The 14616-nt window shown below is 39.5% G+C and overlaps 1 protein-coding gene across 1 annotated transcript; it reads right to left on the bottom strand.

The window, feature by feature from the left end:
- Nucleotides 1-13719: 13719 nt before the first annotated feature.
- Nucleotides 13720-14361, bottom strand: LOC118828812 (small ubiquitin-related modifier 2-like; the record flags this gene model as incomplete). The annotated part of the gene is made up of 1 exon (XM_036735681.1): nt 13720-14361. A coding segment is annotated over one exon (465 nt), but the record flags the coding sequence as incomplete, so codon positions are not given.
- Nucleotides 14362-14616: the final 255 nt, after the last annotated feature.

Genomic DNA, 14616 nt, shown 5'->3' with positions numbered 1-14616 from the left:
AGAGGGAATATCTCTAGTGAAAAGAAATCAACTGTCTATCACTGAGAGATGCCTGTTTATCACTGTGGGACAATAGGAAGTATACTGTAGGAAGATTCTAGAGAATATTAGTTCTACTTTCTGTATTACCCTAGACAAGTCCCTTCTCTTCTTTGGGCTTCAGTTTCCCCATCTGCATAATGGGCATCATAATCTTTATAACACCTAACTCTTAGGGTGATCAAGCGGTCAGAGCTAGAGGAAATGGAAGCTATCACTATTGTCATTGGTACTCCAGCTCACACTTATCTCCCATCTCTTCCCTTCCCCAGGCTTTTTACATGGGGGACTGTTTTTAAATAAAATAGAAATTCCTACTGCTTCCTACAGATTGGAGTTGATTAAATATTCCATTGATAAAGGGTAAGCAAATGTCAGATTCAATATAATAAAAGGAGAAATGAGAGTTCATACAAGCAGCAAAGCAAACAGCCCATTTTCCTGCTTTATTAGAAACATTTACTGCCGTAATGTCTACATTAGATTAAGCAAGCAGGTGGAGAGGTGTTCCGCGCCTGGGCTCCTCAAATAGCTTTATTTGGAAGATTTTATCTCCCTAGTATTTAGACAGATGTTTTATTCCCTATAATCGAGCTGGGGCATGAAATGCTACCATTTCACTTACTACAGAAGGGTAGAATTGTACTTGAGGATCATGGCCTGTCATTGTGCTTTCCACCATAATGGGAGACCATTAAGTGCTCAATTTTTCTGCTTTGACTTTCTATTCCCCATGGTGGGTTGCTTTCGACATAGACAGGAGAGCTCAGCACTCACCATGCATTGGCAAGAGCCCTGACCAAATCTGCAGAAGCCAATGTCAGTTACAGCAGCTTTCAATCACCACCACACTTTACAACTGTGTGGCTCCCCATGCCCGCACCAGGACCAAAAGCAAAAAGAACAGAGCAGCCTAAGGTCACTCTAAGACCCATACCACCCCAGTATCCATCCCAGTATGCTTGTAACATATTATCATGAAGGAAAAGAAAAAATCACTTCCCTGAATCTTATTGAAATTCCAGAGTTGGCCAGGGCCCTGGATGGCCCATTTGAAGAAGTGTTTTCTACTCCAGGGTTTAATTTCTTCTTAACTTAGCAAATCAGGAAGTCTGCTTGTGCTGTTAAGTCACTTCTTTATTTTATATTTATCTTAATAAATAAATGCTTTCATTCAGGCATAATCTTTTCTAGGAATTTCACTATTAAAAACCAAAAGCCAGATAATGAAAAATTTGAACTTATTCCTTTCTTGGGAAAATATACCTGAGTGAATTAGGAGGCAGAGTTTGGGTTGCTTCTCTATTTATTTTACTAAACTTACAGATATTTACTGAAGAGGTCAAGGACTGGATAAAATCCAATGTTTTTTAATTGTACCCACATTTGACTTAGTCCTCACCCTAAAGAATTTTATTATCTAATTGGTGAGAAACTTTGAATTTTCCAGTTAGGTGAAGTGGATAATAAAATACTACTTTTCCCTTGGTCCACAAGTGGACATTTTGAAGATGTTACTATGTATGCATGGTTCATCAGTCCTACGGAGTACAGTCATATGGAGTCATGAACCTAGAGCTGGAGAGGGTCATTTGGAAGGAGACTAGGACTTGTCCTTCTCGGTCTCAGAAAGGAGGACTGTGTAATCTACAGAAAAGCAGATTCTGGATCAGCAGAAAAGGAAAACAATTCTGTAATCTTGACAGTGGTCTACAAGTGCAGTAGGCTGCCCTGAGGGGCAGGGACTTCTCTTTGTCAGAGACCTTTGAGCAAAGGCTGAACAGTCACTGGGCATGTTGGTTGTAGTGAGGATTGTTATTTAGGTGCAAGCATGAATTTGAGGCCCTTCACCATTCTGGAAGCCTGCTCCTAATTGCTTTCCTTTTTAACAATTTTATTACTAGATGCCCTACTATGAACACAATATATCAGAAAGACGTGGTGGAGGGGCAGCTAGGTGGTGCAGTGAGTAGAGCACCAGCCCTGGAGTCAAGAGGACCTGAGTTCAAATCTGGCCTTAGACACTTGACACACTAGCTGTGTGACCTTGGGCAAGTCACAACCCCAATTGCCCTGCCTTTCCCCCTGTAAAAACAAAACAAAGCAAACAAACAAATAACAGAAAGATGTGGTCAGCCAGGGCAGAGTACAGCACAATGATCCCCTTCATAATCCTGGGCACTGCACATCTCTTAAAGCAGTCCACAGTTCCAATATCTTAACCAGCTGCCATGTTATAGAGTTAACATATTCAATTCAAGTCAAGAAAGATTTATGAGGAGCCAGGGTAGAGTCGATAAACATTTATTAAGCACTTACTGTGTGCTAAGCGCCGTGGACACAACGAGAGGCATGAGATAGGAACTCATGATCTCCATAGTAAAACATAACGGAAGCTGAACAATGGGGCAAAGGTGGAGAAAGCTGTGAGAATCAGAAGCGGAACCAAGAGAGGAACGAAGATGTGCTTGGCCAGGGCACTTTGTGACAATGGAGGTCCTGTAAGGAACTGAGCAAACAGAGAAAAAGGCCCCAGGGAGAGGGAGGATGAGTGAACTTCTAGGTTGAGAAAGGTGTTGTGGCATGGCCCAGAGAAGTTGGCGAAGTCAGCAGTGGAGCCCAGAGAGGAAGGAAGACCAGGATTGCATTCATTCTGTAGTCCTCCAAGGCAACTGGCTCCCTGAGAGAAATGACTCTCCAGCTCTGTCTCCTCCATCTTGTTCTCATGAAGTTTATCTTTTGATTCCAAGAGCTAGACTTTCCATTTATCCTAGTACATTTCATTTTAGTCAATTCAATATTCGGCTTTATCGAATTCTTTTTGTTTCCTAACTCTAGCTTATGACCTCATCATTCAACTGAAACTGCATTCTCTACGTTGTCAGACCTTCATTTTTCAAAGGGGACCAATGAGATCATGGGTTGATGTCTTGACTTGTGTGTGAATTGGATTTAAGTAAGGTAGAATTGCACGAAGTAGTCAGCCTCACTTTCTCTTTCAGTTATGGAAAGCCAGTGGCAAGACAAAAGTCAAGACGACCACCAATGGCCTGGGATGCAGTGGATGACCTTGGCCTCTTTGATGTCTGAGCAAGTTCTAAATCCACCACAGAACCTGCTTCAGCTGCCTTCATGGCCGTTAGAACAAATTGTTCTCATCTGCCCATTCCACCAGGGTAAATCTTCACATGCTTGGGGTACACAGGCCCCCTAACTCACCAACAGGTTTGAGGCCCATCAGTTACCTTCAGCTTGGTTTGGCCCATCTACTGACATGGTTTTACTGGAGTATGCATGCTGCACATGTTACAGCTTCTTGGAGCCATAGATGAGAGTCATATGTCAGATGGATACCAAAGGTGGATGAGCAGCCCTGAAAATGGATCAACAATCCTCCTACCAAAGGTGCTAGTCCACTTGGAACATCCCACATACCTCTGCTCTCTAAAAGTACTAATGATATTTTATTTGTCAAATCCAATGGCCTTTTCTTAATCCTTATCTTTCTTGACCTCTTTGCAGTCTTTGACACTATCGATCAGCCTCTTCTCCTCAATACTGTCTCCTTTCCAGTTTTTTTCTAACACTTCTCTCTCCTGATTCTCCTCCTACAAATCTGAGCACTCCCTTGTCTCCTTGGTTGGATCATTGTTCATGCCATGCCTGCCACTCGTGAGGGTCCCCCAAAGCTATTTAAAGACTTCTTCTCCTTCTATACTATTTCACTGGGTGATCTCATCAGTTTCCATGGTTTCAGTAACCATCTCTATGCAGATGACTCTCAGATATGCTTGTCTAGACCTAACTTTTCCACTGATTTCCATTCTCATATCTTAATGCCTGCCTATATCCAGTCAGTTGTCAAGTCCTATACTTTTTAACATCTCTCATACACTAGCCCTTTCCTCTTCTGATCCTGCCACCCCACTGGTGTAGGTCCTGATCACTTTATGCCTGGACTGTTGCAGTAGCCTACTGGTTGGTCTCTCTACCTCAAATCTTTCCTTACACAGGTCTTCCTAAAGTGTAAGTCTGACCACATCAGGCCCTTTATTCAATAAAATCCAGTGGCTCCCTGTTATCTCCCAGATCAAATACACCTCTTTACCCTTAAATTGCCCTCTGCTGACTTTCTCACTGTCCTCAACAACAGGTTAGAAACTGTCATGCTATCCTGGGGTCTTTGTGATCCCAGGATCCTTGGGTCATAGATTTACAGAAGGAAGAGATGTTGGAGGCCAACGAGTCCAGTCCTCTTATTTTACAGATAGAGTGGGCACAAAGAGCCAAGTGACTTTCCCTGGGTCAAATAGGTAGTAAGTGTTTGAAGCAGAATATGAATTTAGCCCTTCCTTAATTCACATCCAGCATTTAATCTAGATTAAGTGATCTGGCAACCTAAACATCACACCAAAATCCTTATGACTTAATGAGCTCAGGACTTTCTAGGATTGCTCTATTCTCAAGGAGGATGGCAAAGACTTGAAAGCATGAGCTTCTAATGGTGAACCTCTGCCATTCTGGCACTTGAGTATGAAGGCATTTCTAAGCAGAGGTACAGAGACCAGGCAAAAAATCTCCAATAATGCCCTGTGCTTATCAATAAATCAATAAATGTCTATTAAGCGCCTACTTTATACCAGGTAGTGGGCTAGGTGTTGAAGATACAAAGAGAAGCAAAAGACCATGTGTGTCCTCAAGGAGCTTACAATCTAATGGAATTACATGGTAATACCATGTGGGCACCCACCTACTCTGCTTACATATAAAGCCAGCTTTGAACACTCCTTAACCATTAAATTTTTCTCAAAGTAGGATCATAAACCAGAGACCTTCCTATTATTGTCGTTATATGAAGTAGCACAGTGAAAAGAAACAGAGTTGAAGCTGGAGTTCAGAAAGACCTGAATTCAAAACCTTCCTCTCACACTTGCTACCTAGGAGATCCTTAACAAGGCACCTCATGACAAGCTTCAGTGTTCAACCCTGTAAAGTGAGGATAATTATAACTTTGCTTTCTACTCACAGAGTTGTTGTGACATTCAGATTAGTCACTCATTCCATTTTGTCGTGATCAAAATATTTTGAAAAGAGATATGCCAAAGAGAATGTGTTCACCTTATGACAACCATGACTACAAGATCTGCCCTTATTCCTACATCACTGACCACCCACTAAACCTGATTACCGTAGATCAAAAGCTTTCTACAAAGTCATAATAAGAATAGTACTATAATAATAATTTCTTTTAAAACCAAGACCTTATACTTGAAGTTTCTCTACCTTGACCATGTCCTACTTGCCCTCCAGTTACGTAGAAGGTGCCATCATTTTTAATATGGTGAAAATGATTAGCAGGTCAGTTCCTCATTCACCTGTTTTATTAATTATCATCCATTGAGCTGTGCAAAAATAATGAAGTTAACATTTTCTATAACAAAAAGGTATTTCTTTCTGGGGCCTACCACGAAGCATCATCTTGTGTCTAAAAGCATTGCCCCAGCTGAGCCATTCCCAAGTGGCAGAGGCATTCTTGGTATGAGATGCTCCCCAGGTTGTTCAGCTGTCTGTTCCTATAGGCACCAAACACATATTCTCTGTGCTTCTTGACCCAACACAAACAGAATCCTGAGAAAGAAAGGGCCAAGAAGTGAAAAGTCAACCATGCTGTTCTCTTTCTACACCCAAACTCCCTTATAGAATGCATGGAAAAATAAAGCTGAAGATTTAGAAAAAGTTAATGTTGATTTCCTCACAGGCCATGTTATTTTGAAAATTTTCTTTCAGGCCATAAAACTACACACTTCTCGTAGAAGAAAAAAACAATTTAAAAGATTTGTATGATATCCTAAGCATCAACAAACCCAAGTTGTGTCAGACCAGAGAAGAAAAGAAGTGGAGGGAGGGTGTGCTGTTCTTACATTCAGCATAGATTTCAAAGATCTTTTCTTTCTTTTCTTCACAGAATCTCAGTGGTGAAGTCCCGAAGGGCTTCTAGCCAGACCCAATTCTGACCAAGCACCCCCACTATAATATTCCCCCAAAGGGCTCATCTAATGTCCTCTTTTAAGATTTACAGTGAGGAGGGAATGCAACCTCTCTTGAGGCTGACTGTTCCACTTTGGCAAAGCTCTAGTTATTAGGAAATTGTTATTTTTATTATAGCAAGATTGTTTTTGTTTTGGAACTTTGACCCAACTCTCCTAGTTCTGCCCTCTGTGGTCAAGCAAAAAAATAATAATAATGTTCCCTTGCCTGGGAAACAGCATGGAGGGCTGTCCTGCAAGTCAGGAAGACCTAGGTTCTAATCCCACCACAAGCACTTACTAGTTGTGTACCCCTAGGCAAGTCCCTTAGGTGATATGTGCCTTGGTGCCTTCATTTGTAAAAGGAGAATTAGGAGATAACCCTTAAGTTTTCTTCCAGCTCTAAACCTTTAATCCAATGACAAATACTCGAGGACAATTATCACACTCCCCCTGAGTCTTTTCTTCGGGCTGAACATCCCCTGCTCCTTCAACTGATTCTCATACAATGTGATTCTCAGGCTTTGCCGATGACAGTGATGACGATGATGATGACAATGATGACTTGATGAACTAGCATGTCTAGGGCACTTTAAGGTTTGCAAAGCATTTTATATACCTTAGATCAGGGAATAATTGTGACTTGTAGAGTCATTCAGCTATCACAAATGTCCTTTCCTGAGGTTAAGTGCTCTCTCCACTAAGATATGATGCCTTTCTTGCTGCTGAAGTTTAGACAGGAGAAGAAGAAACTGCATTTACCTAGTCCCAACCTAGTTCAACCCACTGTGCCTCAGGGTCTTCAAGTATAAAATAAAGGCCTTGGACTAGATAGACTCTGAGGTATCTGCCATCTGTAAATATATGGTTCTTTAATAGATAAAATTAGGCACTTCTTAGGTTACTCTCTGGAATCCACTCCAAAAGTAAAAACCCTTCCTTGCCTCTCTGAATCAATGAACTTATGGCATATTGTGTCATTATCATCATCATCATCTCTGTCATCACGTTCTTGCAGTGTTTGGCAAATATTTCACATATGTTATCTCATTTGATCCTTCCCATGTGCATTGGAATAGATAGCCACTGAGGTGTCTTTGAACTCAGATCTGGTGACTTCTGTGATTCTCATCAAAACCCTGTGAAGGAAATTCATCATTATATCAGTTTTACAGAGATAGAAAACTGAGTCTCAGATAGAAAACAGTTTGCCCAGCATAATATATCAAGTAAGTAAGAGGAGAAATTGAACTTGGGTCTTCCTGACTCTCAGACTGGTGCTCTAACTACTACTTAAGTTAGCGCTTAATTTTGCCAATGTAGCTACTAGCACTTTGTTAGCCAAGACACAGGGATTAAATATTCAATCTCCTAGTAACTTCTCTAGTAGAGAAAATCTAAAAATGGAAAGGATTGCGGACTTTGTCTCTATCCCCAAATTGAAACCCAAACACATGAATAAGGTACAACAACTTTGATTTCATTTTCAATAGCCCTTCCCTTTCTTCACAATCTTTTCTACCATTGCCATCTTGGTCTTCCCATGCCTGCCACAATTTATGAGATTCCAAGATGTGAGACAGGGAAGAAAGATGAAAATTTGGTGACCTGACAAGACACAGTCAGATTTTCTTCAGTCTTCTCATTTGCATTTATTTGTCCCTATTTTGCACCCTTGTTTTTGTGCTTCATGAACACCCCCCTACATGTTTCCTTATTGATTGTCTCTAGTCACCTTATCAAATAAAGCCTCAAGCACCAATGTGCCCAATGGACCCAAAGTGAATGGAAATTTGCAGAAACTAAGAAGCCTACTTTGGGACTTGAACTCTTCGGTATCGAGGTCAGTTAAGATTTGAAACTGTCTCCTAATGTCATTTAAAGAGAGCAGGGAGTGGTGAGTCAGAGGCAGGTGACTTTCAAATACTTTACATGATTGTTCCAGATCTCTCAAATCTAGAACCTGCTTTGGAAACCCAAAGAGAACACACTCTGTGGAATATTTGGAAAACCTAGAAATCAGAAAATGTGTTATTAGAGACAGAAGTTGATAGAGAAATGAGGAGAATTTAACATCTCCTTCTCAAAACTCCCATAATGTTTAATTTGGGAGTGCTTCAAGTCATGAGAAGCTGGCTGTACAGAAGGGTATAGGCTTTACTCAGATGGAGTAATCCCCTGTGCCCTCATTGGCCTTGACTGCTGATTTGGTCAGAGGACTTCCACAAACCACATGAACCATTCCAGGAGTGCCCATGTCAGCAGCTCAGCTGCCTTCACATTCCAATGCTGAGCAATTAGCTGAGCCGCCATATATTTATGGAGGCCTGTTAAGCCATTTCCTGTACCCCAGGGTCATGCCAGGGGATTGCTTCAGAAGGCTCTCCTATTTCAAGTTTCACAACTTTTATTCCATTGTTAATACTATGAAGGAATGATGTGAAAATTTCACAAGGTTCCCAAGTTTGGTTTGGAAGAGAATCCAAAGGTTCATTTGCTTTCCCAGAGTTTATCCAAATGTCTTGAGTTGGGCAATCATGCCTGATTGGCCTTTCTCAGGAGACTTTGCTGGCCTCCAGCCCAGCCAAAAATACCACAGATCCAGACCATCAGGAAGGACAGAGGGGCATGGGATGGTCTTTTTTCTCTTTAAGTCCAGAATGAAAAAATACTTTTTGAAATGTAAGAAATAAAGATGTATGGATTCATAGTTTGTAAAGAGATCAGGGCTAGACTCTGTTCATCTGAACACACACATAAACAAGCACTTATACATGTTATTAGAATCAGAGAAACAAATATCATTTGCTATGGAAATTAAGATGCAATATTATGTAATGAGAGGAAAGTGCTAGACAGAAAAACCTGGGCTTGCCACTTTTCTCTGACACCTAGGAGCTGTGTGTCTGGAGGCAAGATAAGACTTTGCTGATTTGGAGAATGTCGATACTAATATCTGTATTGTCCACCTGATAAGCTTGTTTGGAGAATCATAACAGCTAGTGTTGGTAGTGTACTTTACAAGCTTTAAAGGGATATGACAATGCCACTCTAATTGCATGAAATAATGGAGAGACAGTTGTCATTGTCCTGGTGGCTCTCTCTACACCATGCACAAGTCATCTCAACATTGAATGTGACAGGATGACTCAAAAATAGCAATGAGGATGAGAATGTGCCGACATACTTCTTCATACATCTATGTCTCTCCTCAGCCAGCCAATGCAGACCAATCTTAAGACACAATTTCTTCTTCCCTAAGCTTAGATGAGACCAAATTAGAGGGGAAATCAAGGAGTCACTCAAATCTAAAGATGAACAAGCTGAAGTACTTCAAGTCAGTGAAAATCTACACTTGTCAAAAACTCTAGAAATTTTGCCACAGACAACGTTGTTCAGTCCTTTCAATCATGTCTGACTCTTTGTGATCCATTTGGAGTTTTTTGACAAAGATCCTAGAGTGATTTGTTATTTCCTTCATCAGATCATTTTACAGATGAGGAACTGAGGTAAACAGGATTAAGTGACTTGTCCAGAGTCACACAGCTAGGAAGTGTCTGAAGCCGAATTTGAACTCATTAAGGTGAGTCTTCCTGATTCTAAGCCCCGTGGTCTTTCCACCATGCTACCCCACTGTCCCAAATACAAACAATACCAATCTCTCAAATGAATCAGAAAACGATATGGGCACATTGGAATTTTAAAAGTTCCTTTTGTGATTTGACAGCATGAATCCAACTAGCAGACCTAAAACAAAGGATTCAACAAAAACTGGAATTTGCTAATGCAGTCCCCCATGATATTTGACTGAATTGTAGAAACATTTCAGGACAAATTCTATTTTTGGACAGTATATGACACAGAGCCATGATAGAAAGAGGAGTGCTAGCAAAGAACACCCTTAAGGGAAGGTGGTAAACACTGCCAGGGCAAAATCACATGAGAGAGACTTATTGAATGCTTGAATTACTTATAACCCATCCAAAGGTAATACATAAAAACACATGCAGAATGGAATCCAGCAAACAAAAGTATATTAGAAATCACATACCCTCTTAATGAGCAATTGAAAAGGCAAAAGTTTCAGTCGAAAGCAGTGAAGCAAACAAAATAAACAACTTAACATAAATCAAAAACTTTATTCCAGAGACTTAAGAAGCAAAGAAATCAGAGGAGACAGAGAATCTCCTAAGTTGAAAGATTTAGACAATCCCTCATCATATATTAGCGTATAAGAAACCTAATACAATGAAAACAAGGGCTAGATCAAGTAAGAATTAGAAAGCTTATGCACAATTAATGGAATGAAGAGTTACCTCAAACAAGGTGACTGAAGCTCCAGTTTCTCTTCAAAAGTGCAAAGTGAGGAAGTGGACGAAATGAGCGATTATTGGCTCAAACACTTCCCAGTGGTACAGAAATTCGTTCCTAGCAAGGCACTTTACCAGCTTCTTCTTAAATGAAAACAGGATCATATTTTTCATAAGAGGTCATCACTTCTATACCACCAAACGATGAGAACACCAGTGACTCCTCCAAACATAGGCCAATTATGTTTGTACAGAGCATTCATGGCTTTTAGCGCTTTTATAAAAGCTATAAATACCTCCAAGAAAACAGTATATTTTCTGAGGATTAACAAGGGGGTGCCAAATGTCCTAGGAGTGGAAAGAGTTATTCATTATTTATTTCAAATTACTGAACAAGCTGCCTGAAAATTACATATCATTCATAAAACTCTCAATGATTATCACAATGCCTTTGATTCCTTACTTCACTTGTGGTTTATTTGTGCACTGCAAATATATAAAGTGGACCCAGAATACTGATGGTGGAAGCATATTTGATGTCCATGTGGAAAAAGGTTCCTATTTAAATTGCACTCCTACAGAATAAGGTAAAAAACAACAGAAAAAGAGAAGGAGCCATTTTTCATGAGGCCAGTATGATCCCGTTTCAGCTATACCTAACTTGAAATCCATTGTTACGTTTCCAAAACATAACTAGCTATGACTTTCAAATTAAAGAGGTATTCAAACTGAAATGTCTCATTAATCATTTGATGTAAATGGAGGACAGGGGCAGCTAGATGGCACAGTAGATAGAGTGCTGGGCCAGGAGTCAGGAAAACCTGAGTTCAAATCCAGCCTCAGGCACTTAGCAGCTTTGCAACCTTGGACAAGTCACTTAATCCTATTTGCCTCAGTTTCTTTATCTATAAAATGAGCTAGAGAAGTAAATGGCAAATGACTGCAGCATCTTTGCCAAGAAAATCATAAATAGGGTCACAAAGAGTAGGACATGACTGAAAAGAATCCTTGAACAATAAACAACAAATTATGGAGGACATGAAATGATATGACTTAATTTTTATATTTTTATCTTCTATTATAACTTACATACTAAAATACAAAATGGAAGAAAAGCATTTCTGTGTGCACAGCAGAACATAAGAAAGGATTCAAAATATACAGAAACAAATTTCCAATTCAAGAAAGCCTATACAATAAATACTACACATTGTTTTCCAAGTTCTCCATCTTTTCTTTGCTTCCTTGTAAGGTGTCTTTTCCTCTCTGCTGTGCACTTTTTATTTCATTCCTTTTTACTCCTTCCTATCCTCCCCTCTCCCAAGATGGCCAACATTAAGCATGGAAATATATACATACACAGACACACACAAAAACATATCTGTACACATATACAGATATATACATACCCTTACATATATGTGTGTATATATATATATAATCAAACTCATATATAGACATATGCATCTATATACGACCATATTGTACTTGTTTGTCCTCTGTTTCTCTGAGGGTGGATAACATCTTCCTTCATAGGTCCAAGGCTTTCCATATTTTTCTAAGTTCACCAACTCATTGTTTCCTATATCACAGCAATATTTCAACCTTATACTATATACATATATGTGTATATATATATTATATATAAAACAATATTGATTGATATGGCTGACATATAGTGCAGTTTCCCTATTTTTCTCTTTTGATTAAATCTATTCTGGCTTCAACTTTGTCTAAGATCATGATTACCTGATTACTGCCCTTGCCTTTTCCCCCCTAATAAATACTATTCCTGATGTTTATTTTATGTTCATGTGTATCTTTTATTTCCTATCTCTCCTAACTCTACTTTACTTCTACCCACTAGTTTGTCCTCCTATTACTTAACCTACCCCCTCCCACCAAAGAACCATCCCTTATCATCTACCCCTACCCTGAAATCCCTCCTTGTCCTCTCCCCCTTCGTATCCCCTTAGCCTTTTATTTCTTTCTGAATTTAGAAGACTTTATGACCTTCTAAATATATGTGGATTGTTCCTTCTTTAAACCATTCCTGATGAGAGTAGGGTTCCAGAACTACCAGCCCTCCTCCCCCATCTAATTCCTCTGTGTCAGTTGTTCTCTTGTACCTCATTTATATAATTTCTCTTTTTTACTTTCTCATGGACAGTTTACTTTCTAGTATCACATCATACTTAGCTCCACCAAATCTTTCATTCAAATTACCCAATTGTAAATAATAATCTTAGACATACAATTTGTATTTCCTTGTATAAAAAAGTAAACAGTCTATTCTTATTGAAACCCTTATAATTAGTCTTCAATATTTGCCTTATATTTCTCTTAGATTTTGCATGCTAAATTTTCTATTTATTTCAGGTCTTTTGCAACAAAATCCCAAAAGGCTGGCAGTCCATTAAATATCCATTTTTTCATTCAGGATTATGCTTAACTTTGTTGGGTGTGATATTTTTTGGTCACAACCCCAATTCTTTTGCCCTTCAATATATAGTGTTCCAAAACCAGTAGTCTTTTAGTTTGGTCATGGTAGGTCTTGTTTGATTCTAATTGTAGCTTTGCCATATTTGAATTTTTTTCTTGTTGCTTGTAAGATTTTCTCCTTGAGCTACAGGTTTTGGAATCTAGCTACAATATTCTCATAGGTTTTCTTCACAGGATCTCTTTCATATGGATATAGGTGTTTTTTTTTTTCTATTTCAACTTTCCTCTCTTGTTCTGTCACTTCAGGACAATTTTCTTTAATTATTTCTTATAGTATTGTATCAAGATTCCTATTTTTATTGTAGCTTTCGGCTAGTTAAATTATTCTTATGTTTTCTCTTCTTGATCTGTTCTCCAGATCAGTTGCTTTTCTTATGAGATGTTTAACTCTCTCTTCTATTTTTTCTTTTTTTTTTTTATTTTAAACAAGAAGTTTATTTAAACAACAAGATGTTTGACTTGAAGGGAAAACTATCTAGGATCAATTTCTTTATAGTAATTTATCCCTACTGAGAGACAGAGATTGCCCTACATGTAACAGCTACGTACAAAAAAAGTTATAAAATCATCCTTGGTTTTACAATGATAAAAGAAAAACATTGAAATTATCCAATCAAACAAGGTATGCAAGGATTTTTTTGTGGGTTTTTTTTTTGTTGTTGTTAAACAGTGAGGGCAAAATAACTTACTGGAATATAAAGATAAAAGTTGAATGAGCATGCCACTAATGGAGAAAAGGGGTATTTTCACAGAACCAGTTTGTTTTTTCCCCTCCCCATCTCCATTTGATGTTGATCAAAACATACCATCGGCCATTTAGTTAAAAAAAAATACGCATTATGCCTGTGCACATACACCAGTTACTTTATGTACAATAAAGGAACGGGGGAAGGGAATCAAAGAAGAGAGAAAACTATACTGCAGTAGTCAGGATGTGGATGAACCAAATCTTGGTTTCTAATTGTGAATGTATTGTTTTTCTTGGGAGCACAGTTCTGGAGAAGAGTTGTAGATTCTTTTTAGTAAGCGCCTCCTGTCTGCTGCTGGAATACATCAATTGTATCTTCATCCTCCATTTCCAACTGTTCAGGTGTGTCTGTTTCATTGATTGGTTGCCCATCAAATCGGAATCTGATCTGCCTCATTGACAAACCCTGTCGTTCACAATAGGCTTTCATTAGTTTACTAAGTGGTGTGTGCCTCTTAATCTTAAATTGCACCACTGAACCATCTTGCCCTGCCACCTTCAAATTAATGTGGTCGTTGTTTTCAGTCTTGACTCCTTCCTTCGGCTTTTCGTCGGCCATGGCGAGTCCCGCGGTCTCCTCAGCCGCCGCTTCACAAAAGAGGCACCAGGATGGTCCGCTCCAAGGGAACGGGGGGAGAAGCAGCAGCGGCAGGAGCAGGAGCAGGAGGAGGAGGAGGAGGAGGAGGAAGATGATGGTGATGATGGTGAGGAAGAGGAGGAGAAGAAAAAGGAGGAGGAGGAGGTGGAGGAGGAGAAGGAGGAGGAGGAGGACGAGGAGGAGGAGGAAGAGGAGGAGGAGGAGGAGGAGGAGGAGGAGGAGGAGGAGGAGGAGAGGAGGAGGAGGAGGAGGCAGCAGCGGTCTCTCTTCTATTTTTTCATTCTTTATATTTCACTTTGTTATTTCTTGGTCACTTTTAACTTCACTGGCTTCCCCTTGACCAATTCTAATTTTCAAGGAGTTGTTTTCTTCCTTAAGATTCTGGATCTCCTT

Source organism: Trichosurus vulpecula, chromosome 8 (assembly GCF_011100635.1).
Source record: "Trichosurus vulpecula isolate mTriVul1 chromosome 8, mTriVul1.pri, whole genome shotgun sequence".
In the NCBI taxonomy this organism is placed as follows: domain Eukaryota; kingdom Metazoa; phylum Chordata; class Mammalia; order Diprotodontia; family Phalangeridae; genus Trichosurus; species Trichosurus vulpecula.
This window is presented reverse-complemented; position numbering and strand designations above follow the sequence as displayed.